At 33.8% G+C, this 25,464-nt stretch overlaps 3 protein-coding genes across 3 annotated transcripts in view; 1 reads left to right on the top strand and 2 right to left on the bottom strand.

The window, feature by feature from the left end:
• The window catches only part of Csk (C-terminal Src kinase), a 114,359-nt gene that overhangs the window by 8,277 nt on the left and 80,618 nt on the right, over positions 1 to 25,464 (bottom strand). The gene's annotated exons all lie outside the window — the stretch shown is intronic.
• Positions 1 to 25,464, bottom strand: part of LOC136417311 (mid1-interacting protein 1-like) — a 223,246-nt gene that overhangs the window by 125,594 nt on the left and 72,188 nt on the right. The gene's annotated exons all lie outside the window — the stretch shown is intronic.
• On the top strand, positions 500 to 23,796 carry shg (shotgun). The gene is made up of 10 exons (XM_066402923.1): positions 500 to 1,090; positions 16,156 to 16,343; positions 16,402 to 16,869; positions 16,925 to 17,127; positions 17,435 to 19,337; positions 19,840 to 20,037; positions 20,088 to 20,529; positions 20,587 to 20,753; positions 20,805 to 21,150; positions 21,273 to 23,796. Exons 1-10 carry the CDS (start codon positions 1,012 to 1,014, stop codon positions 21,743 to 21,745), a joined length of 4,467 nt encoding a protein of 1,488 aa, XP_066259020.1. The 5' UTR covers positions 500 to 1,011; the 3' UTR covers positions 21,746 to 23,796.

Below are 25,464 nucleotides of genomic sequence, written 5' to 3'. Positions count from 1 at the left end.
AAATAATAATTTAGAGTTAAATTTTAAAGCTAGTCATTTCGACCAACTTAAATAATGATTTATAGCTCTGGATATTGCTTTGAAGCTATATTCTGGAGTGGCATCAAATCCGTGATTTTTGAGTAGTTATCATCCATAGATTATATATCATTAGCTTTCACTCCAACTATTTACTGCAAGTCTTATATGAACGAGAGTGCTTGTTCTTAACCCTCTACTAGATTTATCCCGAACTTAGTCATTAATTAATGAATGATTTCATGATTCTTTTAAAGTGAGTAAGAAAAAAATCATAGAATGTAAGTTTTCTTTGCCATCATGGTCATACCTGAATCATCTAAAAGTGAATCATCACGAGTTAAGAGTAAAATATACTTTCATGAAAATAAAAAGGAAAAACATCATTTTTCATTATACAGAGTGCAATAGCAATATCGCTTAGTGCAATACCCACAACTGTCACTTGATTTTTGCGCGTGCTCAGTGATACCACTCCCAGTCTTGGTGTAGTAGTGTGGTTGATTCGTGGGATAGTTAAACAGGCCAACGTAGTACCGAATTTGTTGTAGAGTTTGATTTTAAATTAATACACTCTATTACGGTACTGCCGGTTATATCAAATCTCTTTTACGTTCTAAAATTTCAATTTGCAGATTACAAATAAGAAAATATTGTCCTAGGAGTTTGTATTTTTGCTGTGGAATGTTGGTAGTTTTGTGTTGGTACTGTGCATTCGTCTAGTGAGAAGAAAAGGTACTTCATTACCATTTACTTCAGTTCTTTGTGCCTTCCGAGTTTAGTGTTAGTTGTAAACGCTAATTTAAAGTGAATATTTCCTTAAAAATATAACAAATTTGCGGGATAATGCGTTATTGTGATATGGACATCAAGTGGGTTTTAAAAAATTGACCAAATACGCAAATAATTAAGTTAAAGATGTAAACACTAATGGCTGAGGAGTACCTGTATTTCTAATTTATTTGCAACAAGTTTACACAAATTAGATGAAAAATGAAGCATATGGGATATTTATTATTGACATACATGCTACTGCTAGCAGCCGTTCAAGCTCAACTTATTTCTTATGGAGGTAAGTTTATATCCATTTAACTACTTAGGTTACAGAATCTGCATGTACCAAGAGTACTGTTATGTGGTTCTTGGGTACCTCAGGAGCCAGTAGCTTCTCTTCATTTAAAAGAACGCCTTTTGAATTACGCTTTAAGCTGAATGAGTTAAAATTGCCCTAACAGAGGTCCTTTACATTTTTCCCACTAAGTGAAGCATGAAATTTCACTTGTTGCTCTCATTTGAATTTATAATTACACTGGCAGTTAAGCTTAAAAGAGGAAATGGTTCTTTTATAACTATTCTGCTAACTAGGTATGTAACCTAAAGAAAGTATTTCTTGAGTTACCCTATAATTTGTGATACAGGTTGTCCTGATTGTGTCAAACTGACATAATTAAACTGATAATAGGATTTATCTGAGAACAAATAATTTTATGCATAAACATTAATAAAAACATAATTAAAAATGAAGTTATTATTTTATGATAATAACACCAAATAAATGTTAATAACAATGTGCTTTTTAATATCCATGTGGCATAGGTAATATAAAGAATTTAAATATAGGCACAGTAATATTCAAGGTGTGCCATTTAAGAAGAAAAATAAGTTGTCAAAATGGTATATATTTGAATTACCCTGTAATAAAATCAGTATATGGAAAAAAAATGAATACTAAAATATCAAAATTAGTGCGGCAAAAGAATAACAAAATTTTTATTTGACTTTAATTTACTGTTCCTGCATTCAATTCCCTACTTTTAGAGTTTTGAAGTAAAAATTATAAAATAGAATGTCAGTCATCCTTGTCACTCTTTTATTCATCAACCTTAGCCCCAGTTATGATGTCATTAACATGACAACATGACTGGGGCTGAATCACAACATACCTCTTAGTATGTTCTGATTTGTAGTATTTCAGCAATTAACACAACAAAAAACTTTCAATTATTTTGAAGAGTTATCCTATTAGTTTATGAAATTGGGTGGAATGTCAAATGCTAAGAAGCTTCCAATAGTATGGTTTTCCTGCCCCTAATGTGTTTAATTGGAAACCACTTCTAGTTTTTTGGGGAATATAATTACATACATATGTGATAAGTTGAATATTCCATATTTCTAAATTTTGACAAAAAATCCCTATTTTAATGGTCACTAATAATTCCTCGAAAATTCTTGAGAAAACCCTTCTTATACTTACAATATCATACTTCTCCAAAATATTTTTCGTAAATATTTCTGAGGTATCTATTGGGTGGCATTTGACACAGTGAATAATACATGTAATATCTCATGTTATATTTACTATAATTGTTTGAAATTTGGAAAAAGCACAAAATTTTCTTTTTTTTATATATAAAATGCAAAAGAGTTTTTTTGAGAAATCAAACTTTGTTGGTATCGAATTTGTGTTGGGTAGCAATACAAATTTGTAACGTAACAACTAAGTATTGCAATCTATTAACTTATAATCCCTATCTCACATATAACCAAAATTTTGTCTATAGTACAGATAATATGTCATTTTTTTGTTATCTGGGTGTCGAGCTTACTAATCAATGCTGCCATGTCGTTTATCATAAGTTATTTATATATAATTGATAATTATAATGTATAATCCTTACTTTGGGAAATTTATTGTTCTACATAACAGACGTTGGACTCAACCTATGGTTTCCTTGATAACTACATACCTACCTAGTTAATTAAGATCTTCTTTGCAAGGATTTACCAAGCTGAGCTTTTTAAGAGATGTATATTTATTGATCAGACATTATTGTTTCAATAGTTATTTCATTGAAATGAAAAACTTATTGATGATAAAAAAGCGCACCTTAAAACAAGCAAAGTAAGAATTCATAAATATAAATTTTACGCTGAGGTTGGTTATTACAATTGATTCTTAACTAAAGTTCCCAGGCTTTATCTTTTCTCAAGCTTTCTTTGAATAGTGTGTGTTGGATAGCGTCACTTTTTATATGCAGACCTAGAACTACAGATTGTTGACCTGGTAAAAAAAATTATTTGATCTTGAAAATATGAAAAATGATTTACTGTTTAAAAGGGGCATACTTTTGAATTTCCTAACTGTTCTAACTGATATTAAATAAATAGATGTGCAAAATACTTTTATCAAGGATTATCATAAGATCAAAGATGAGTCTTGGGATGGGCAGAATTTTTATTTCAATATTTTCATTTAAGTAACCTGAAATTGCCTGAACTAGTTCAATTATCCGACGAGAAGTTCTAAAACATGTTTTTAATGGTTTTTGTGAGGCTGAATTAGTAGATATTAAAGATTCTAAATATGTTTCTTATATAATTTACTTTAATAAACATATAAATACAATATCCTCTTCACTGTACGTAGCGATTATTCATTCCAATTTGTCATGAGTTTATTAAAGAAAATCTTGACTTTAATAGGGCTTAATTAACATTTTATTGGGGCAATTTGTGGACCCAGATTTAAGTAAGTAATGAAATGGTCGAAAATTTGTTGCCTTCCACAGCATTTTTAGTACAATTTATTGAAGGGACCCAAATTTGTTTGTCAAATAGGTTTGATTTTAGAACTAAAAAAGGGTCCTCTAATGAAGAATCTCAATTCTACTAAATGAGGATATGAGATCATTTCCATTCAGGTTGTTTCCTACCTCAATGCCCATTACTACAGGACCCGAGCTTGCATAACGGATATATGCTAAAATACCCAAGCGGCTTGGGCAATACTTCGACAACCGCACAAAGCAGAATATGTTGAAATATTAACACTAAGCCACGTTGAGCTAGGAGAGGACATGTTTTATGAATCAGCACTAGTGACTGCTCCACAATCGAACAAAGATGCAATTCTTGACATTTAGTTTCTAAAAGTACATATTTTCTTAAATACGAGTACTAAAATTATCTATACTGCGTGACAAAGAAAGGTAAACACCCATTAAAGATAATTTTATTTTGATAATTTTTTTTGTATGTGTTCAGTACTACATACTTATTCAATGATTACATTTTCAGCAAGATCAGAGGAAGAACTTCATTTTTTTTTCAATAGTGTGTTGAGCATCCACGGTTCCTTATACACTCATTGATACGCCTGGGCTCGGATCTAATAAGATTGTCAATGTCTTCTTGGGGTATCTCATTCCAGGCAATCTGAACTTCATGAGTAAGGGCTGCTAAAGTCTGTGGAGGGTGCTGTAAATTCAACAGTCTGCGGCCAATCATGTCCCAGACATGTTCAATAGGAGACAGATCCGGCGATCGAGGTGGCCAGGGTAAACGGTTGATTTGATGTTGATCCATGAACGTTATTGTTTGCCTAGCAACATGAGGTCTAGCATTGTCTTGCTGGAAAATAGCGTTCGGGATAGTTCGAAAATATGGAATCACATATGGCTCCAACACTTCTTGGATATAGCGTTGGGCAGTCATGTTGCCTCTAATGAAAACTAGGGGTGACCTGCTACCATATGCGATAACGCCTACAGTACGGTGGACATGACGCTCTCTGTCAAATTGTGGATCTCACTTTTCACCCCGTCGCCTTCTCACCCTTGTCCGACCGTCGTTCATCCCCAGACAGAAGCGGGATTCATCACTAAAGATCACCTGAGTCCATTCTTGGTCCCACTGAATCCTCTTTCTACACCATTGTAAGCGGTTAGATCGATGTTCGCGAGTGAGAGGCAGCACCCAATGCGGACGATAGGACAAAAGGCCAAAACTTCGTATTCGGCGATATACTATACGCATACCAACCCTATTTCCATGTTCTTCAAACCACTGATTTGCAATAGCTCGACTGTTGCTAAATCGGTCTCTAAGAGCCAAAAGTCGCAATCGACGATCTTCGCGCTCTGTGGTTCCTCTGAGTCGCCCAGTGCCTCTAGCTCTGTGCCCACGGCCTTCCTGAGTCCACGCCTGGTAACACCGCACTATGGTTCCTAAGGATCTGTTAGTTCTTCTAGACACTTCTCTGACCGACAGACCTGCTTCGCGCAACCCAACAATCCGCCCCCTCTCAAAGTCACTAAGCTGACGGATCTGTTCAATTCTATGCACTCTAGGCATAATGAGCAAAAATTATGACCGATTGCAACACACTTCACAAAAGTTGCGATGCAAATGTGAACAAAAATGTTTAAACACAATTTTATTTTTTTAAGGAACGACCCATGGAAACTAAAAAAAAAATTAACAGATAAACTTGAAATTTTGATCATTTCTTTCTTTTTTTAAGATAAGTCAACATGCAAAAAATTATCAAAATAAAATGGTTTTTAATGGGTGTTTACCTTTCTTTGTCACGTAGTATATTTATTTTTATCCCACTTAAGCTGGAATAAAAGCTAGAATTTAACGAGTGTTGATCTTTCTGTAAAAAATGAAAACTGTTATCAATAAAACTCACTACTGATCCTTTATTTGTACCCTTGAACCATATCATATTAGGAGAAAGCTTTTTATTTAGTACTGTTTTAAAAATTATTTTTATTTAGGGCGCCAGCTCACAGTAATATATTCTTCACACGGATTCTTGTATTGTACAAAATAAGCTCTACATAACGAGGTACTAACTACTACCGTCGGCATAATTACACGTATCAAATCCATAGACGTTTCATTGCCGGAATATCTTATTAATATTCTTCTACCCGCACTTCTATTATTATTCAAATGGTAACAGCTCATGAACATACCTTTTAAAATCTTTTCACAGGAACCCATGAAATAAATCAACAGGCAGGGACCAATCACTGTGTTATTTTTATTCTTAAACAAACCATTTAGGTGTGGAGCTTACTGTACTGCAAAATACTTATATAATTTAACTTTAATCCACTCGAAGGTCAATATATACTCGAATTCGGGCCTAAAGATTTTTATTTAAAAATCACTTTCGGATTTTTTATCCTTATTTAAATACAACATCGTATTTGTGTTTGGAGGATGATTATGTCAATAAGAGTTATTTACATTGCAACGAGTTAGAGCCTCACGAGGAAGGGGAATCGCAAAAAAATGAGGTTTATTCGCATTTAAGTCCTCATGCTGCTTAAATCTTCTACGCCCTTTTTCTATTGGTTTATAGTGGAGATAACAGGCAAAAGGTGTCTGTTTGGAATGATGCCATATATCACAGTTACTAAGACGTTCATCGAGGTTAGACCAAAGCCGTATTCATGTAATACAAAAGCTGTTTTGGAATTTTCATCAACTTATATATGTAGTATTTGCATAATTGTCATAGATATTAAATGACTCCAATTTGTTTGTATATCTCTGGTATAAAGCAAATAGTTAGCGATTTTTATGGAATTCATTTTAAAAGGAGGAAGATTTAATTCCTTGAATGTAAAATAAGCAACAAGAAACCTTACTTCACTAACGACCTTATGCCTTCTAGGCGGGATATTATATCTGAATCTAAATTGTATAAAATTTGAATTGAAAGGAGCAAACCTTGACCGTCTTGGACTTGAGAAACTTTCCTTGTTTTGAATAGCTTTGTTTTATGCTGCAACTTATAACACTATCAATATGTCTGATCCATACATACATAGCCTTGTTAAGTGCCATTGGATGCATGTATGTTGTTTTAATCGTATGTGGATGTTTACCTTTCAAATACCATTTTGTTTATTATTTTTTGTCAATGGTAATATGAAACAACAGTATTGAGTTATGGAACGGAACCACGACTTACAAACATTTAAACATTGTAAGTCTAATGTATTGTTATGTTGATTCGAAGGACCTCGTAGTATACAGCAGGGGTTATCTATTTAGCTAAATCTTCTACTATTTTTTGTGGATTAGAAAATCTTTAGTGCTAGCAAACTGCCACATTTTAGCCATCACGTTTTCAACATTTCAACAATCCTTTATTACCTTTTTTAGGGTATTTGATTACTCTTATGAGAAACCCTATAAGTTAGTAATCAATAAGAATTGAAAGGGTGTCTCCTGAGCTATCACATTTCAGTTTCTTGTAAGAGTTTGAGTCACGCTGGCCAATTCTAAAAAGTGTATAAAGCCCCCGTATAACACCTCAGATAGCACCACCACCAAAAGGTCGTAAAGTCATTAAGACAGGAATTTTAAAGATCTCTTAGAGGCGTGAAAAAGAAAATAGACTTGAAGTGTAAATAGCTTCAAGGACGTGTAAAATGTTGTCAAGAATAGGTGGTTAATCATCAACTATTCACCTATTAAGGTTTACCTACCTATAATGATTTTAAAATGTCATGTGTATCCTTCTTATCGTTATGCGACAATGCACCTACTTCCGTTTCCATTTAAAATTTTCATGATTCACCTTAATAGTAACATGAAATGATTACATTGTAGAAAAATAAATAATAATTTCCTTTTCTAAAATATGTGAGTATATTAGAATCCGCAATTTTCTGTGGAAGTGCAAGGCACAATGCGCTCCTTATGTAAGAGTAATTAAGAGTCTCGTATAAACAGTTTAATTGATACAATGGGCAAAGTTCGGAATGTGCTTTCTGTGATAGTGCAAACAATGTTGTTTTAACACATTTGAATGCCTGCAGATAGATTTAAGGTTTTTGGAGTTCTATCGAAAAGACTGTTTAGGTTGAAGTAAAATGTGCGGTTGAACATTGTACTCAAAACACACGCCCGTAAACCAAATTGGTATTTTATCAAATGGGAAACAAATATCTAAAATTGATATTGCTTGGTGGTGCTTGACCTCGAGTAGATGCCGTCTTATTACAAACTTTTAGAAATTCGTTTATTCGTTAATGGAATATAATGCGATTCGTAAGTGGTGATTTAAATCGGTGACTCATTGAATTTTTTGAGACATAAGCGTTAAATTAATGAAAAGAGACTTTTTTTTCTGGCGAGACATTCAATGGTCTTGTGATGTTGACATACATTTGGGTTAACATACTATCATTATAATTTTTAAACCGTTTTTCACCAGTTGAGGACTAAATTACTAAATAGGAGCTGAAAGTGTTCAAAAGCAATTTAAATACAATAGTTTCCTGGGAAAAAGAATTTCATTTAATAGGAACAATATGGTACGTGGTCTCACTAGCATGAAGATTTGTGTGTAGTCTGAGATGACTAAAAGAACACTCATACAGTCATTTGTACTGGTTATCAGGATTTTAGTCATACTTTTCGACAGCAGGAAACAACAATTGTGTTTTATATCGTATATTAACAATTAAACATTGCCAAACTTGCATAAATACTGTTGTACGGCAAAAAGTAGGTAGAACTATGACAAAATACCATTACTAGCAATAAAACGTTCATGGCGTAAGCGTGATTCGTCGCTTGCGGGGAATATTGATTATATTGTGCCAATTAATCTTTTTTTCCTGGAATGGTGCTACTGAAATGCTACTAAGTACATATAGAAGGCTAATACAGCTAACTATTTCATGTTCATACAGATACATTCATTATACAGGCTGTCCCGAAATTAGAAACCTTCCATGTGGATCTGAAAATTCAAATGAGAACACAAAGCAACATTGACAAATAATCCGCATTAAACATTATAAACAGAAAAATATTCATTTAATACTTGTATGACTTTGCTCATAGCAATGTTGCACATTTAAAACTGGATATTTTTTAAACATTTAAAATATCTGCTCTCTGATGTTAACATATTTTAATTTAATATTTGAGGAGAAAGAATTAGATCAGTTTATTTTTCGATATTCAACGTAATCAGAATAAACTTTTGATATTGGATACTTCATCTGTAAATATTGCTACACTTTTATCAAAAATGAAATGGGCATTTCTTCAAGTATGTGAATTCAATTTCTTTACTAGAAATCTGGTGCGGAATATGTATGTGGAATTTTATTGCACATATTTTACACTTGATTAATGATCCTTATTTTAAGTTGCTTGGAGACCGATAAAACGGGTTTTCGTTGGAAAAGGAAGTTTCTAATATTGTTACGTATTTTACCGTTTTCCAGGTATTTTCACTTTTCGATTAAATTAACCTATTTAATGTAGACAGGTAAAGAAGTTACGGTAGAACTCGGCTATAACGAATATTCGGTTATAGCATACCATATTTGTTATTTTTTGGAACTTTGAGCTCAGTTATAACGAATTGTCCGAAGATGCTACTGTGAGCAAATTGCCTCGAAGCTCGTTCATAGCAGCATCATTGTTCATTGTTGAACGAAATAAAATAAGGGTTATAATACACTGAGTTCCAAAAAAAGTGGCTCACCCTATTTTTTTGTCAAACTCGAAGCTTTATAACTTTTAAACCAGTTATCCGAATTCAATAATTTTTTTGATGCTTTGTAGCCTAGCCTATTGGCTATTAATGTAAATGGAAGAAATGGATTTTGTTTCTATATTCGTGGAAATTAATGGAAAAATCTAGATTCATGTTCTTTATCATTTTTTTACATCACTCTACGGATGACTGCGGCACTTGTGTTAAAAATCTTTAAACGTTGTTGGAAAGTGTCCTTCTTAACAAACATTTCGGTTTTAAGTTCATTGTCTTATCTTTAAAATTGTCGAAATGACAGCATTCTTATTGGAATCTTGCATTTAGCAAAGAATCCACTCTTACCAATACATTGCTGAATTCAAGTAGGCTGTGAAAAAACAATTGCCTCCATATTTGACGTTTGATAAACATTGTGGTGGTGTCGTTATTGCCACAAAAAGTAATTTTGCGATTGAAATAAAAAAAATGCCTATTACACCTGAACAAACGGTGAAATTGGTTACTTTAGTGAATGATGGTCGTAGTAAACGATATGCTGCTCGTGCAGTAGGAGTTTCTTTTACCACAGCGCGTAGAACTCTTCAAAAATATGAAGAAACTGGAAACGCAGCTCGAAGAGCGGGCTCTGGTCGCCCCCGAAAAACAACTCGTAGAGACGATCGCTTTGTGAGGTTACAGGTTTTACGTAATCGATTTAGCACCGCAGTAGAGGCGCAACAAAACCTCCGACAAATTCGAGGGACCACAGTTAGCAAACAAACTGTTTGTAGACGACTGCAGGAAATAAATTTTAAAACAAGAAGGCCTGCCAAAGATCCTAAATTATCTCGAGAGCACCGCACAGCGCGAAGAAACTTTGTTGCAACCTATGGACAATGGAACATTCCAGAATGGTCCTGTGTCTTATTCACGGATGAATCAAGGTTTTGTCTCAATATGGTAGATGGCCGGAAGCGAGTGTGGCGAAGATTGGGAGAAAGATTCAACCAAGAGTTGTTTATGGAGCACCAGAATTTTAATGGAGGCTCAGTCATGGTCTGGGGTGGAATTTCGATGAACGTACACCGCTTCATGTTTTTCCTCCTAGGCAATTAATGACAGCACAAATCTACATTGATGACATTTTAGAACAGTATGTGCAACCGTATGCTGAGTTAGTTGATCCTAACTTTATCCTAATGCACGATAATGCCAGACCACATGTAGCAGGAATCGTTAGAAACTTCGTAGAAGCTGCTGGTATAAACACATTGCAATGGCCTGCGCAAAGTCCAGATATGAACCCAATAGAACATCTATGGGATGAATTAGGACGCAGGGTGCGTTCCCGTGATAGGCCTCCAGCAACTCTAGAAGAAATGCGTGATGCATTAGTTGAAGAGTGGAATATCATACCTGACCAAGTCATACGAAATTTAATTTCCAGTATGCCAAGAAGATTAGAATCTCTAAGAGCTACTAGAGGTGGTAATACCCGCTACTGAGTTTATTTAATTTGGTGATTTTGCCTTGTTCACAACACAATTTTATAGTAAACATGTTAATTAAACTACTGCCTTTTGTATTCACAATACTTTGCCTTTGATAATGTTTAGGAAAGAAGAAAAATAATGGTTCCAGTAAAAATGCTGTGATTTAGACAATTTTAAAGATAAAACAATGAACTTAAAATCAAAATGTTTGTTAAGAAGGGCACTTTCCAACAACGTTTAAAAATTTTTAACACAAGTGCCGCAGTCATCCACAGAATGATTTAAAAAAATGATAAAGAACATGAATTTAGGTTTTTCCATTAATTTCCATGAATAAAGAAACAAAATCCATTTCTTTCATTTACATTAATAGCCAACAAGCTAGGCTATAAAGCATCAAAAAAATTATTGAATTCGGATAACTGCTTTAAGAGTTGTAAAGTTTCGAATTTGACAAAAAAATCGGGTGAGCCATTTTTTTTGGAACTCAGTGTATAAATCGACTGAAATATACAGAGTGTCCTACCGGAAACCGCCATTAGACGTTTTGAGAAAACTATGAATAGCAAAGTTATGACAATTTACTAGTTTGGTAAGAGTATTGAGGCGACCTTATTTAAAATGTTTTCAATGACGGCACATTTCCGGTTGTACCGAAAGGTAATGGTTGCTTATTTAAAATGGAACACTTTATATATTATTGCATTTTTGGATTTTACGTTCAATTTCAATATAATTTTATTAATATGTTGGCTATCTTAGGATTAATAGTTTTCAAGATATATGCATTTGAGTGCTAAAAGAGACAAGTGCAGATGTTTGTAGAATTACAAATTGTTAACAAACGGTAAAGTATTTTGTAACTCTTTTTTGTTACAATTCTGTAGAATGTTCATATTTTAGTATGCTGTCAAGCTTTGCCTAATATTTTCTATAGGGTGTTCACAAAAATAGAGCCAAGTTGGGCATCAAAAAATAGTCAAAACTTAAAAATTTTAAACGGAACCCTACTATTATTTTGATGTGTTATGAAATTGCGTCGAAAAAAACTTATGTTGACATTTAATTACCTATAGTAAAATTGCATAGTTTTTGAGTCATTTCTTTCGTACACCCTGTAAAATTATTCCATTAAAAAACATATGTTTGAAGTGTATCTTTTTTTACATACCTTGTATAAATGAAAATATTTTTAAAATGTACCTTGTAAGGTCCTACATACACCTCTAAAAACAATTTTCCATCAAAATTATTAATAAGGGCGTAATCATCCGAGGCACTCTTGGTGCCCCACCTTGTATATGTATATATACAGTAGATTCCGTTTATAAAATACTCTCTAGGGAGCAAAAATAGGATACTCTATAACCGGAGGTACGCTATAAAAAATACATTAAAAAAATTCATATTTCTTACATATTGCGTATGTTACGCACATACGCCTTTATTCATCTAAAAGTCTGAACAAATCTATTAACACATAGTAATTTAGGTACACTTAAATTTTGAATGTAATACATACGTACATGAATACAAAAAAATGCTAATGCGTATATACATAGTACATATCTATGCATGTGTATAGTATATGTACATACATATGTATGTATTAAAAAAATGGATAATGAATTTTAACAGAAACATTGTAACAACATAGAAATAGAATACCATTAAACTGTACTGTATTTATTCTGTTTCTGTTAAAAAACGTGTTATTTTTGTTTACCGATTACTTTTCAATATGCCTTTCAACTTTTAGGGCCGCTTAAAGAATATCATCAGATAAATTATTAGTAGTTTCTAAAAAATGTATAACACTTTTAATAGCACACGGTGCCTCAGAATGACTCGTTGGTTTTTCTCCATCCTGTTGAGCATCGTCGTTTTCATTATCAGAATTTTGATAATCATTTAATGTGCCTAAAACTTCAGCAGTAATATCATCCTCCGTTAAGGTTTCCATTGCTATTACATTATCATCAACTGTCGAAAAACCGTCATACTCAGCAAGATATGTTTCAGCACTTGTTAGATATTGATAGTTAAGGCGCAGCCAGTTATTAAGGGGAACATCCCAGCCATTACAGTCCATATCAGTATTTTTGTACTTTTCGAACCACTGAGCCAGGGGCAACTCATCATCTCAATCAAACTTCTCAGTCGATTTTACAAGACCTGCACATCGAAAGCAGTTTGCAATAGTTGTTGGCGTAACTTCATTACAAGATTGGTCGATTAACTTTATCGAGTCCAGGATGGTTATGTTGAAGGGCTCTTTATTATCTAATGATTTGATCAGACGGCACATAAAGGATCTACGATAATATGCTTTAAGACATTTAATTATGCCTTGATCCATTGGTTGTACTACGGAGGTATAATTTGGAGGCCAAAACTCTAATCTGATATTTGTTAGATGTAGAGTTTTTGAGTGAGCTGCACAATTGTCAACCTGCAGCAATATTTCTCTATTTTGTCGTCGTAAATTTTTATCCCAAACTTTTAAATAGTTTTCAAAAATCACTGAAGTCATCTATGCTCGAGTGTTTGATTTATAAATTACTGGCAGACTTTTTACATTTTTCATGCACATTGGCCGTTCATATTTACCGATAACAAGAAGTTTACATTTTTCACTACCCGTCATGTTTGCGCAAACCCAAACGGTGTACCTCAACTTTGATTGTTTCCCTCCCACACATTTTTCTCCCCTAAATTTAAGGGTAGGATCTGGAATCATCCTGTAAAATAACCCACTCTCGTCCCCATTAAAAATATTTTCACTTGCTATAATTTTTCGATATTCCAGGCCACTTATCATCTAACCACTTTAGGATAACTTGTCTGTCAACATCTCCTGCTTCACCAGAAACTTTACCAAAATGTATGTTGTGTCGAGTTTTAAAACGTTCGAGCCACCCTGTAGAATACTTAAAATCGTCACCTTGTAATCCCCTGGACAAATCTTTGGCTTTTGCTTTTATAACTGGACCTATTGCAGTATTTTCGGATCTTCGAATTTCAAACCATCGAAGAAGAGCTTGATCTACATTTTGACGTACAGGATTTCTAATTTTTTTAATCTTCTGGGATTTTTTTTCGCTGTCTAGCTTAATTTTTTGTCGATTGCTCCAAATTGTAGAAACCGTTGTTTTTGCCAGACTTTTTCGTTTGGCGATTTCTGATTTCCAAATGCCACTCTCAATACTTTTAATAATGTCTAACTTCTCTTTAACAGTTATAGACTTACGTTTGTCTGCCATTTTGAGCAAAACAAAAAAGTACCAAGCATTCACTAATATAAAAGCATCAGACTAAAACTACCGCTTTTACCCATATCTGTTCCGTACGATTGAGTATTGCAAAATTTCCGCCGTCTTAGGGAAACCACCGGACCACCATCCGGCTATAACGTACAACTATACTTTACACCCGGAGTTGGCAACAAAATAAAGGACGCTATAAACGGAGTTAATATTATACATGATACGTTATAACCGGCAAAAAATCAAGAGTATTTCGGTGGGACCAATAAAATACGTACTTAATAACCGGAAGTACGTTATATCCTATGTACGTTATAGACGGAATCCACTGTATATACATTAGTGAAATAACTTTCGTAAATTTAACCAGTGATTAAGAACATAATTTTGAACAAAAGAGTTCCTTATAACAGGGGTTGAAAACCTAATAGTTTTTTCAAAAAAAAAAATGTCAAAGTTGGTAACCGAAAAGCAATGATAAGCTTTAAAATTTGAATAAAATGTGGAAAAATGTACTTGACACTTGTTGGTTGTTTGACATGTAACAAAAAAAACCTAAAATTATTCAACAATAATATTGTTAAAAGCAATTGAAAACAATGATATTGATATCGTTCAAACAATTGTCAATGATCAATACGAAAATGGTTCGAGTGATGAGGACGTTGACAGGAATGATGAAATTTAAATCCCCACAGCTCAAGAGTCCTTTTCTGCTTTAAAGATCGTAACAAATTATGTACAGATGACTTTTCCAGAAAATAAAAATGTTAAATGAGATAGATTTTTTGCAAAACAAAATAATTCAAGAGATATTGAAATACTATAAGGTGCGGAGTCAAATTACGAACTTCTTTTCTACCTAAACTTAGATTTTATTTAAGATTTTTGTTGTTTTTTTTCTCATTTAATATATACATATTTACTACAATGAAAAATTATACAATTTGGTATTTGGTTAAAATAAACATTTTGAATCGACCAGCATTTTTCCTCAGTCACCTATAACGAATTCTCGCGTATAATAAACGACAGGTCAAATCCCTTAAAAGTTTGTTATAGCAGAGTTCTACTGTATTTGTGCAATTATATGACGCTTCCCAGAAATATTATATCTTATCGCAGATTAGATTGTTAGCAGAAATACGAAATTAAACTAAAGTCAAATAATGACAAAGCTACGTGAAATATAGAAGTTGACTATGCTAATATACTAACGCATGCTGTAATTGAAATTTTACATGTGAATTATTTCCTCTTTGACTTAAGAAGACAAATTTCTCAGAATTGTCATAAATTGATCTGTTGCGTTTGTATTCTTGTTAAATGGCTCAGGGTAAAAATAACATAAAAATGCTCATTAAAACTAGATAACTGTGTCTTAACAGGCAGTTTAATGGACGCTTAAGTGTGTCTCCAATTTAAACTGGTTTATAAGCATTTTCCAGGCATTTTTTCTTGTTAAGCACAGGCCCGTAATGAAGCTGAGATATATTTAAGATAGAATTTGACATTATCTATTCAACCTCGCTAATATTCAATAAATTCTGTTCATAGGCTAAAATAAGAAAGAGTGAAATATCAGAGATAGTTTTAAAAAAATTCATGTGTTAATCTGTTGTCAGTTTTTCATGCTAAATAGCAAATGGCTTCATCAAAGCCCTACGTATACAGTTCGCTCCCTACTGCGTGTTTTTTTAGATGATCACTTGTTATTTTAAAATAAAATTTAGTTCATGTATTATGTACAAACAGCATTCCTGCCCACACTAATTTACTTCTGCAAAGTTTAACTAAAGATATTTGCTGTTGCAATTTTCCGTTTTACTCCTTGAACGATTGTCATATTTTTCATTTATTTTTTGTTCGGGTCTTGGGTACCATTTCTGAGAACCATACTTCATCGGTCGGCTAATGCATACAATGTTTCACGATGATGCCCCCAAACCGCACTTTATCATGGCTTTATGGCAAGATTCCTGGTACCTGAGTCAGTAGTAACCTTAACCACCTTTCTTGGTGGTCCTTTTGGCACAACCGCGAATAAAACTAGTTTTAATTATTTTTTTTTTCTTTGCAGATGATAGTGATAACATTATTGCACATACAAATAATGCCTTCGATATTGCGCCAACCTCTTTGCCGGTACGAACTAGGACTCAAAAAATTACTACTGACAGTAACAAGAAGCCCATGTTTACTGATTGTGAGTCTTATAATAGAGCTCAAGTGCAGGAGGAACAAGATGCTCGAACTTACGTTATTGAGGTAAGCGCTTTTCTAACTCAAAATCAATTAAACTTAATTCAAAGTTTGATTTATCTAGGTTAAAGCCAATGATGATGATCCTCCAAATGCTGGTGGTACTGTAACATATAAAATAGTAAAACGTGATGGGGGAAAAGACTACTTTATCATCGACAATTCCACTGGACAAGTACGAACTAACACTCCTTTTGATCGTGATGAGCCCTTTAGACAAAAGGAAATGTACGTCACTGTACAAGCTACTGATAATGGCAGGCCGCCCTTGTCAGATATTTGCACATTCAAAGTTACGATTACTGACATCAATGACAACATACCTCAGCTTGATCAGCAAAGCTACTATGCCAACGTAGCTGAAGATCTTAAAGTGAACAGTGAGGTTATGAGAATTTTTGCTTATGACATAGATGATGGCAACAACTCTAGAGTCACATATTCATTTCGAGAGGGCAGTATAGAATTTACCAACACTTTTCGCATTGATGCAGACACTGGGGTGGTGTATCTTCAAGAAACTTTAGCGGGGGTAATTTAGAATTTTGGATTTTCAGTATTTGTTAAACTATATGCCAAATTTTTAGAAAATTGGGTTTAAATTCACTAGTCAGGTATTTGTACGCGACAATGGGGATGAGCCGAAAGCCACAGAAGCACCCATCGAAATTGAAGTTGTTGGTTCGGACAAGAAGGCTCCTCAAGTGCTTGAGAAAATCCCAGACTCGGTCCTGCAATTAAGCGAAAATTTCAGGAATTTTACCGAACCTCTAGTTACAATTGTTGCCAAGTAAGTTCTAAGCAAAAAAATGGCGCACCAAATTTTTTTAAATTAAGTTCCAACTGCAGTTCTAAGTATTTTTTATACTTGTTATTATCAATTATAGTTAAAGTGACAAAGATGTTATAGGGACTTTTTGTGTTCCTTTCGTTATTCTTCAAGGATCAAACACACATTTTTTTCTTACCTTTAATATGATATAAAATCGGTGATCCGGTATAAAAATTAGAACCCATTGAAATTAATTAAAAAAAAAAATCAGGTGCGTCATTTAAAATAGAGATAATTTTACCATTAACGAGATTGATTTTTCTAGATCTAATATTGAGGAAGAAGACTTGGCTTTCGAACTAATTAAAGGCAAAACATTGCAAACAAATAAAGATCAAACTTTCATTTTACAACCATCAAAGGAAAACACATATACTGCACAAGTCCTGTTGGCTCGTCCCCTGGATTACGAGACTGTTACAGATTATACTTTAAGTATTCGTATTAGAAATAAAGACTTGATGGATACTTCTGTAGACATCCCTATAAGAATTTTGGATGTAAACGACGAATTGCCCAATTTCATCGAATTTATCCAAGGCAGCGTTGTTGAGAATGACGAAGTTGGTGCTCAAGCCATGGTAGTTAGAGCCATTGATAAAGATGGGACTGCGGAGAATAATATAGTAAACTATGAACTTTTGTCGCACGTCGAACAATTCTCCATTGACCAGCAATCTGGAATAATTAAGTCAAGACAGAGATTTGATAGAGAGCTGGTGACTGTTTATAACCTTAAAGTTCGTGCCTTCGATAATTCCCCTAGTGCCTTAAAAAATACCGGAGAACCAAATGAGGCTGTGCAAATCTTCCAGATTGCAATAGAAGATCGTAATGACAATGCTCCAAAGTTTACTTATTCTGTGTATAATTGTACAGATGTTCTTGAAGACTCTAATATTGGAAATAATGTCGGTGAAGTTAAGGCAGAAGACAAAGACAGCGCTTCTTTGATTATATATAGTATTGTAGAAGGAAATATTGATGATGCTTTTGTTATTGAGAACACAACTGGAAGAATCAAAGTAAATAAACAGCTAGATTTCGAAAAAGTTGAACAATACCGCCTGAGAGTAAGAGCCTTTGATGGGATTTATGAAGATTTTGCGTTAGTGCAGATTTTTATTGCCAACGTTAATGACGAAATCCCAGTGTTTGCTCCACATGACAAAAACATCACTATCGAAGAAGAGACAATTCCGGCCGGTTGTATAATAAACGTTGATGCGTATGATCCAGATATAAAAGATCGATCTGCCAATCAGCATATTTTGTATGCAGTGGAGGTAGATTTTCTGAAAGTTTCAAGCACAGGATGCGTTAGTTTAACAAAAAAGTTAGATCGGGATAGGCCGTTTGGTAGCCCCTTTCGTCAAGCATTTATATACGCGTACGACAACGATGGGGGCCCGAACTCCGTTAGTGGATACTCTGAAATAATCATCAATCTAGACGACATCAACGATAACGCCCCATTTTTGAATGTAACCGAAGTCGTTTGGTATGAAAACCAAGAACCAACTATTTTTAACGAAATCACTGACTTGAGTGCCGATGACTATGACGGACCTGCAAATGGACCTCCTTTCACTTTCCAATTAGCCTCCGAAGCCTCAGAAGAAATAAGAACCAAATTCAGTATCAGACACTCTACTCTTTTGGCTTTAGTCATGTTTGATAGGGAAGAGAAGAAGTATTACGACATTCCAATTTTGGTAACGGATAGCGGTATTCCACCTCAAAGCAAAGTCAGCATTTTACGAGTTATAATAGGCGACCGGAATGATAATGCAGCCAAGGATGGGTCTAGTCAAATTTTCGTTTATAAATATGAGTATTGGAATACTAACATTCCTATCGGCAGAGTATATGTGGATGATCCTGACGACTGGGACTTGCTGGATAAATTATTTGTTCAACTGGATAATTTCGACTTTTTCCGTTTATCAGAGGAGGACAGGGGCATGATAATTATGTCTAGCGGCATTTCGGAAGGCACATATTTGCTGCGTTTGAACGTGAAAGAAGAGCACCTTCCCGAAATTCCGCTACATACAGTATCTGCTAACGTAACTGTCACCGTGAAAGATATTCCGGAAGAGGCTGTTGTTAAGTCTGGATCAATTAGGATAGATGGGGCTACTATTGAGGAATTTGTGGAAGAAGAGGTAAGTTTTTAAAAAATAAGAAGGGTTTATAGTTTCAATAAGAGAGTTTTGAAAATTCGAAAATTGAGAACTAATTCTGTGTTCTGAAATCAGAAAAAATATAAATTTTTTTAAAACTATCTCTGGCATTCATGTTTAAGTAATTTTTTTGTAATGAAAAAAAGTTATGGGTAGAGTTAAGTTTCGAAATTAACTTTCAGATAATAATGGGATTTTACTGCATTTTGATAATAATTAAAATATTTTCTTAATTCTTGATCAATGGATTTTAAAAACTGATATCTAAATTTTTTTTTTTATGAATATTTTTCTCGGGAAAAAGAAGATTTATATTAGAAGACTCAATGTAAATTACACCATAAGATCACGAGTTAAACTTAAATTTTATAAAATTATTACAATAAGAAGTCAGTATAATTCCGTCTAATTTAGTCCTTCCTAACTTGTCCTGGAGTGTTTTATCCCCACCTGTTTGCAATTAACCTGTATGTCTTTGTTGTAGAACGGAATAAGCAGGAAAGATATTTTACGAGATAGAGTAGCCGAAATCGTCAATACTTCTTCAGCAAACGTTGACGTATTCACAGTTTTGACAACCCCTAGCAATAGCTCATTAATCGACGTTAGGTTCTCAGCTCATGGATCGCCGTACTACGCACCAGAGAAGCTTAACAACAAAATTACTGATAATCAGGAAAAGGTAAATTACTTAAAATAAAACAAAAACCTACTAACACTTCAATCTTCCAGTTGGAAGAAGAACTGGGTGTTAAGTTCATAATGGTCAACATAAACGAGTGTCTTAACGAAAACGCATGTGGTGAAGGCAATTCCTGCTCAAATAACCTCAAGATCAACAATGATGAACCTGCAGCTGTATACACAAATAAGACGTCATTCGTTGGGGTCAGATCTTTAGTTGAAGCTACTTGCCTTTGTCTGGAACCAGTCCCACATACTTGCTTAAATGGCGGTTCAATGCAGGATCAAGTTTGTTCATGTCCAGCGGGGTACGAAGGGCCCTATTGCGAATCTTTATCAATCGCATTTACTGGCAGAGGATGGGCAATGTATCCAGGATTGGAGTCTTGTAATTCCACTGAGATTACATTGACTGTGACTACGCAGGATGATAATGGTTTGATTTTCTATGCGGGGCCCATGACCTACCGCCATGCGCAACTTTCAAAGGGTACATACTTCTCACTATTTGTAGCATTATATAAATTTTAAGTAATTTTTTTCTCAGATTTTATATCCCTGGAACTCCTAGACGGAATCCCTAAGCTCAAAATATACAATGCCATTGGTCAAATAGAAGTATCTTCGAGGGACAACAACCGAGGTCCTAAAAGTCTGAACGACGGAGCACCTCACAAAATTAGAATTAGTCTCTCATACAGCCCTGTTGGCACTGTAAGTTACCTAATGGCATCTTAAGAGAAAAATCTATTTGTTGTTCTTTAGAACGTAGAAATGGAAATCGACGATTGTAAAAGCAACTGTCTACAAGTACAAACGATGCCTGCAAGCCTACTTCGCATTAACGGTCCTTTGCAAATGGGCGGATTAAGCAAAAAATTCTCAGAGGAGGATGCCAAGTTGCTTTGGAATACACTGGCTCCAATGAACACGCCGTTCCAAGGCTGTATTAGGAATTTCACCTTTAATCACCACTTATACAATCTAGGCCAACCTTCGGATTCCTATGAAGCCTTCCCGGATTGCAGTTACGCATTGCAACAAGCTGTCAGTTTCGGTATCGATTCGAATTTCCTAGTGGCCATACTTGTATGCATTGCAGTACTATTCTGTAAGTATTTTACTGTACATATTTTATAAATAAATTATTGAAATTCATTTTGTGTGTCTTACACACTTCTCTCTGTACAAAGCCAAAATGTGTCTAATTTATGAATAAATTCTTTGTTCCAGTATTGCTGTTGGCAGTGGTAGTTCACAGGCGTCAACACGATAACTTAAATGAAAAAGACATTGATGATACTACTGAAAACATCATCAACTATGAAGACGAAGGTGGCGGCGAATCGGACGCTCATTACAACTTATCTGTTTTCCCACCGACGACCAAAGAACCTCTTCAACGAAAAGAACCTGATATTAATTCCGTTGAGCCAGATATCAGCGTGTTCCTAGATAACAAAAAGGATAACTGCGATAAAGATCCTGAGAATTTACCATACGATGATGTGAGACATTACGCCTATGAGGGAGATGGCAATAGCACCGGATCTCTTTCATCATTGGGATCGTGCACTGACGATGGGGACTTGGATTTCAATTATTTGTCTAGTTTTGGAAAAAGGTTCAGTAAGTTGGCGGATATGTACGACTATGATGGAAGCGACGATGACACCCAAAACGGCGGTGATGAAGCCTGGTGCTAGATTTAAATCCCTAAAAAAGTTTTGTACTTAATTTACTGCATCTGACCAAAGATTCTTGGGTGGAGCTAGCGGCAGTCGTCTTTTTTTTTGTATATACATGCATTCCTAGTTGTAGGATGACTGAGGATGCACCATTAGTGCCAAATTAAATGTGAATTGAAAGTATCGCGTGAAAAATTCCATAAATAAGCCATATTTTTGCAATTCTCTCTAGTGTACACGGAACTAGAGTACCCTTGATTGGGATTATATCAGTTAGTTCCGTCACTTAACATTCCCATTAAAACTAAAGCCGCAAGAAGCCTTTAGAGAACAAAATTAAAAAGACTGTTTCATGTAAATTCCATTTTGTTTTGTAAACAAACACTAATCAAACGTCCTTCGACAAAAGAATACTTGGTGCTACGAATATCCTTAAACATATAGCAAAAATATATTTTTCCAGATCTTGTTGGCTAATAGAGGGTATGTGCATATTTTTATTAGTGACTACGATTGTGGAGACAATATTTGAATATGCTAGGGAGCAATACAATTAATTTTCAGTTGAAGTGCTGAAAATTTCTACAGGGTTTAGAGGTAGATGCAACGGGTTAATGCAATGGATGTAATGATTGGGGAATGTGATAGAAAATCGTTTCCTGAAGATAGTTTATTTGAAATATTCACGTTATAAATTCTATTCATTAGCGAAACATATCTTTCATGTAATTAATTATGGTTTTGACACAAATGGCAGGCGATAGAAAAAATTACATACAACTCATATTTTCCCGATTCTGGCAAATGTCCTAATAAAGTAAATTACATTCTACTGGATGTATATGTATTTGTTCTGATCATCTTCATTTCTTGTATTAACCCTATATGCAATACATATTGAAAAACGTTCACTTAATTTACAAGTCGTCCTAATAGGCAAGTCCTTACAATACCTTACAAACCCAGAATTTTAGCAAAACCAACCATTTTTGTAGGACATTATATATTTTTCCCCACTTTTTTTCTAGCATTGATCATAGGGCGTAACTATTTAACTTAAGTAGTTCATAGTGTTCTGTCGCTTTATTTATTGCAGCATTCCAATTGCAATGATCAATTTCTAGAGCTTAAGAGCCGTCCACATCGCGAAACGAATCGACTAGATATATAACTTTATCAAAATCAAAATTTTTTCATAGTAAATGAAAAATAATGAATTTAATAAGTTCAAGAGTAGGTTAGCTTACACTGGTGGCTGTGAAAACACTATAAAATGACGTGTGTTTCAGCTCATATAGACTGTTCTATCAGATGTGACTTATTTAGAAACAATAACAGTTGTTCTGATCTTTCACAATTCACTGGTTGGTAAAGAATATACCTATTAATGATAATGTGATTTCGTATTAGTTATAAAGCTTGATTTATTGAGTAGAACATGTCGACATCATCCGCTTTTTATTAGCACAGCCTTTAAGCACATAATCAAACTAGGGTCGATGTGCTCCACTAATGAGTGCAAATAATTCATGTAGACATTAAGAAATTACTTAGTTTATGATTTAGGTGTGTAAGTATTTTTAAGCTCAAAGATACAAGAAGATTCTGGTTAGCTAACTAAATGAAATATTATTTATTCTTTGATGAATTTTTTTAATTTAACTACAAATACTATTAATTTGAACCAGGAAGTCTTAAATGACATTTTCGTTTATTAAGCAAGTATTTAAATTAAGTAAGTTAGGTTTGTAAATTTTTTTAAGTAAAGATTAAGTCTGTTAATTACATTCCTTTTTTGCAAGTAGTTTTGTGATTTATTTGGCAGCCATAAGAGGTTTTTTTTATTTAAATATAAAATATATTTTTGATCTCTGTTTGTTCATATTACAATCAGAAAGTATTTTGTATAAAGTTTAAGTATTTGCGATAAATCATTTTCTTCGTTCAATTCCATGCTTAAATGGCGGCTTGCAATCGCAGTTATACAAAGATCGTAACCGCAAGATTAGATTTAAATCACTGCCATTTGTATTTGTGTATTTTTTCAATAAATATGTTTTACAGAAACAGTAAGAGTTTTATTTGAGCTTGGGTCGTTATTAAAACAATTAAATCTTAGTATTTAACGACTATTTATTCACTTTTTTGATTTTATTTTAATTCCAGACAAGCAATAAAATAGACTTAGTCCATTACTAACGTATTTATATTAGATGGGAAAAATATTGTAAAAAACGTACGTATATGGTAGTCTGTTGCAGGTGGATTATCAGCCAAAACCCTTCGTATACGCTTTGAATATATGAAGAATTTAAATAATTTCCCCGCAACTATATTAACATTAAGACTTGAAAAATAAGTACAGGGGAAATAAATATCATTTTAAAACGTTCATTTAAATGATTAATACAAAAGTTGAAGCACATTTTCTGTATTTTACAAAGATTGTTACCAATTCGATACTTAAGCATTGCTATTTTTGTAACCATAAGAGATAGAAAGTTGGATAAATGGGAGTAGTGGTACTTTTTAATTCATAATCATCAAAATAAAGAGGAAATCCCATAAAATATCGAAAAAAATATGAACCCTCATTTCTATCGTCTAGGCAGGATTGATTCACCACCAGAAAACCAATACTTAATTCTGGGCAGTCTGGAATATGTATCAACCAAATTTATTCATAATGCATGTTCTGAATAATAAATTGGAGACGTAAATTCATTCATCTTCTTGATCCAAGGCATCTTTCAATTGTGTAATACCCCTCTAGTACGATGCGAAGAGAAAAATTTTGTTCTATATTTGTGTTATTTGTCTGACTAGCTCTTTCTTTTAAATAATGACTGCATAGAGTGGTGATTGAAAATTAAAAAAGGAAGAAAACGATATTCTACACATATAGGAACAAGTCTCCGATTAAATTAAGTATGCAATCCGCACCTTTATGGAATATATGGTCTGATTAGATACCCCTGTGGGCACAAAAAAATGGAAGAAAAACTACTAAAGAACAAGATCATTTTAATTACCATCTGTAAAGATCACTTGAATTATCTGTAGATTTAATTTGAACCACATAATATCTAAAAAAGCTATAGTAAGTTATCTGGAAAAACATTTTGGTGCTACACTTTGTATTTGTTAATCCTTTGAGAAACCTCTGTGTTCTCTATAAATACGTTTAATACATTACGGATATGACACATATATATGGCTGGCAACTTTTATATTAAATCATTTTTGGATAATTTTATTTTCGATACCCTGTACAATTTATTCTAATTGCAATTGGTGGTTGATCTCACCTCACTGAATCAAAAAATGAATAAAGTCGCTAAAAATGCTTAAAATGTTCTTTTTCTAACATGCAGGACTGAATTTTTCCTGATAAAGAGGTGACAAGTCTATCGAATTATTATTACTGGACTAGGTTGTTATTATTTATTTACTAAGAGTTTCTGTCAGAAAATATAGCCTAAAAATATGTATCTAATAAATTAGCACCTAGTAATTTATAACCTTATACGTTAAGAGTTGTTACTGTTCATTTACACAAACTTTCTAAGGAATTGCTAAACGTTAATTTGTGGAATATTCTACCTAAATTAGCTCCTTAAGTGTTCGTGTAAATGCTCAAAACTGAGTATATTACTTGTAGGAAGGAAGCATACAATATGTACTTATTTTATGTATATAAAAAGCGAAACATGTAACATGCTCACCAGAGTTTTGAG

This window comes from Euwallacea similis, chromosome 27, assembly GCF_039881205.1.
Source record: "Euwallacea similis isolate ESF13 chromosome 27, ESF131.1, whole genome shotgun sequence".
Classification (NCBI taxonomy): domain Eukaryota; kingdom Metazoa; phylum Arthropoda; class Insecta; order Coleoptera; family Curculionidae; genus Euwallacea; species Euwallacea similis.
The sequence above is the reverse complement of the archived record's forward strand: the minus strand, read 5'-3'. Positions and strand labels throughout refer to the sequence as shown.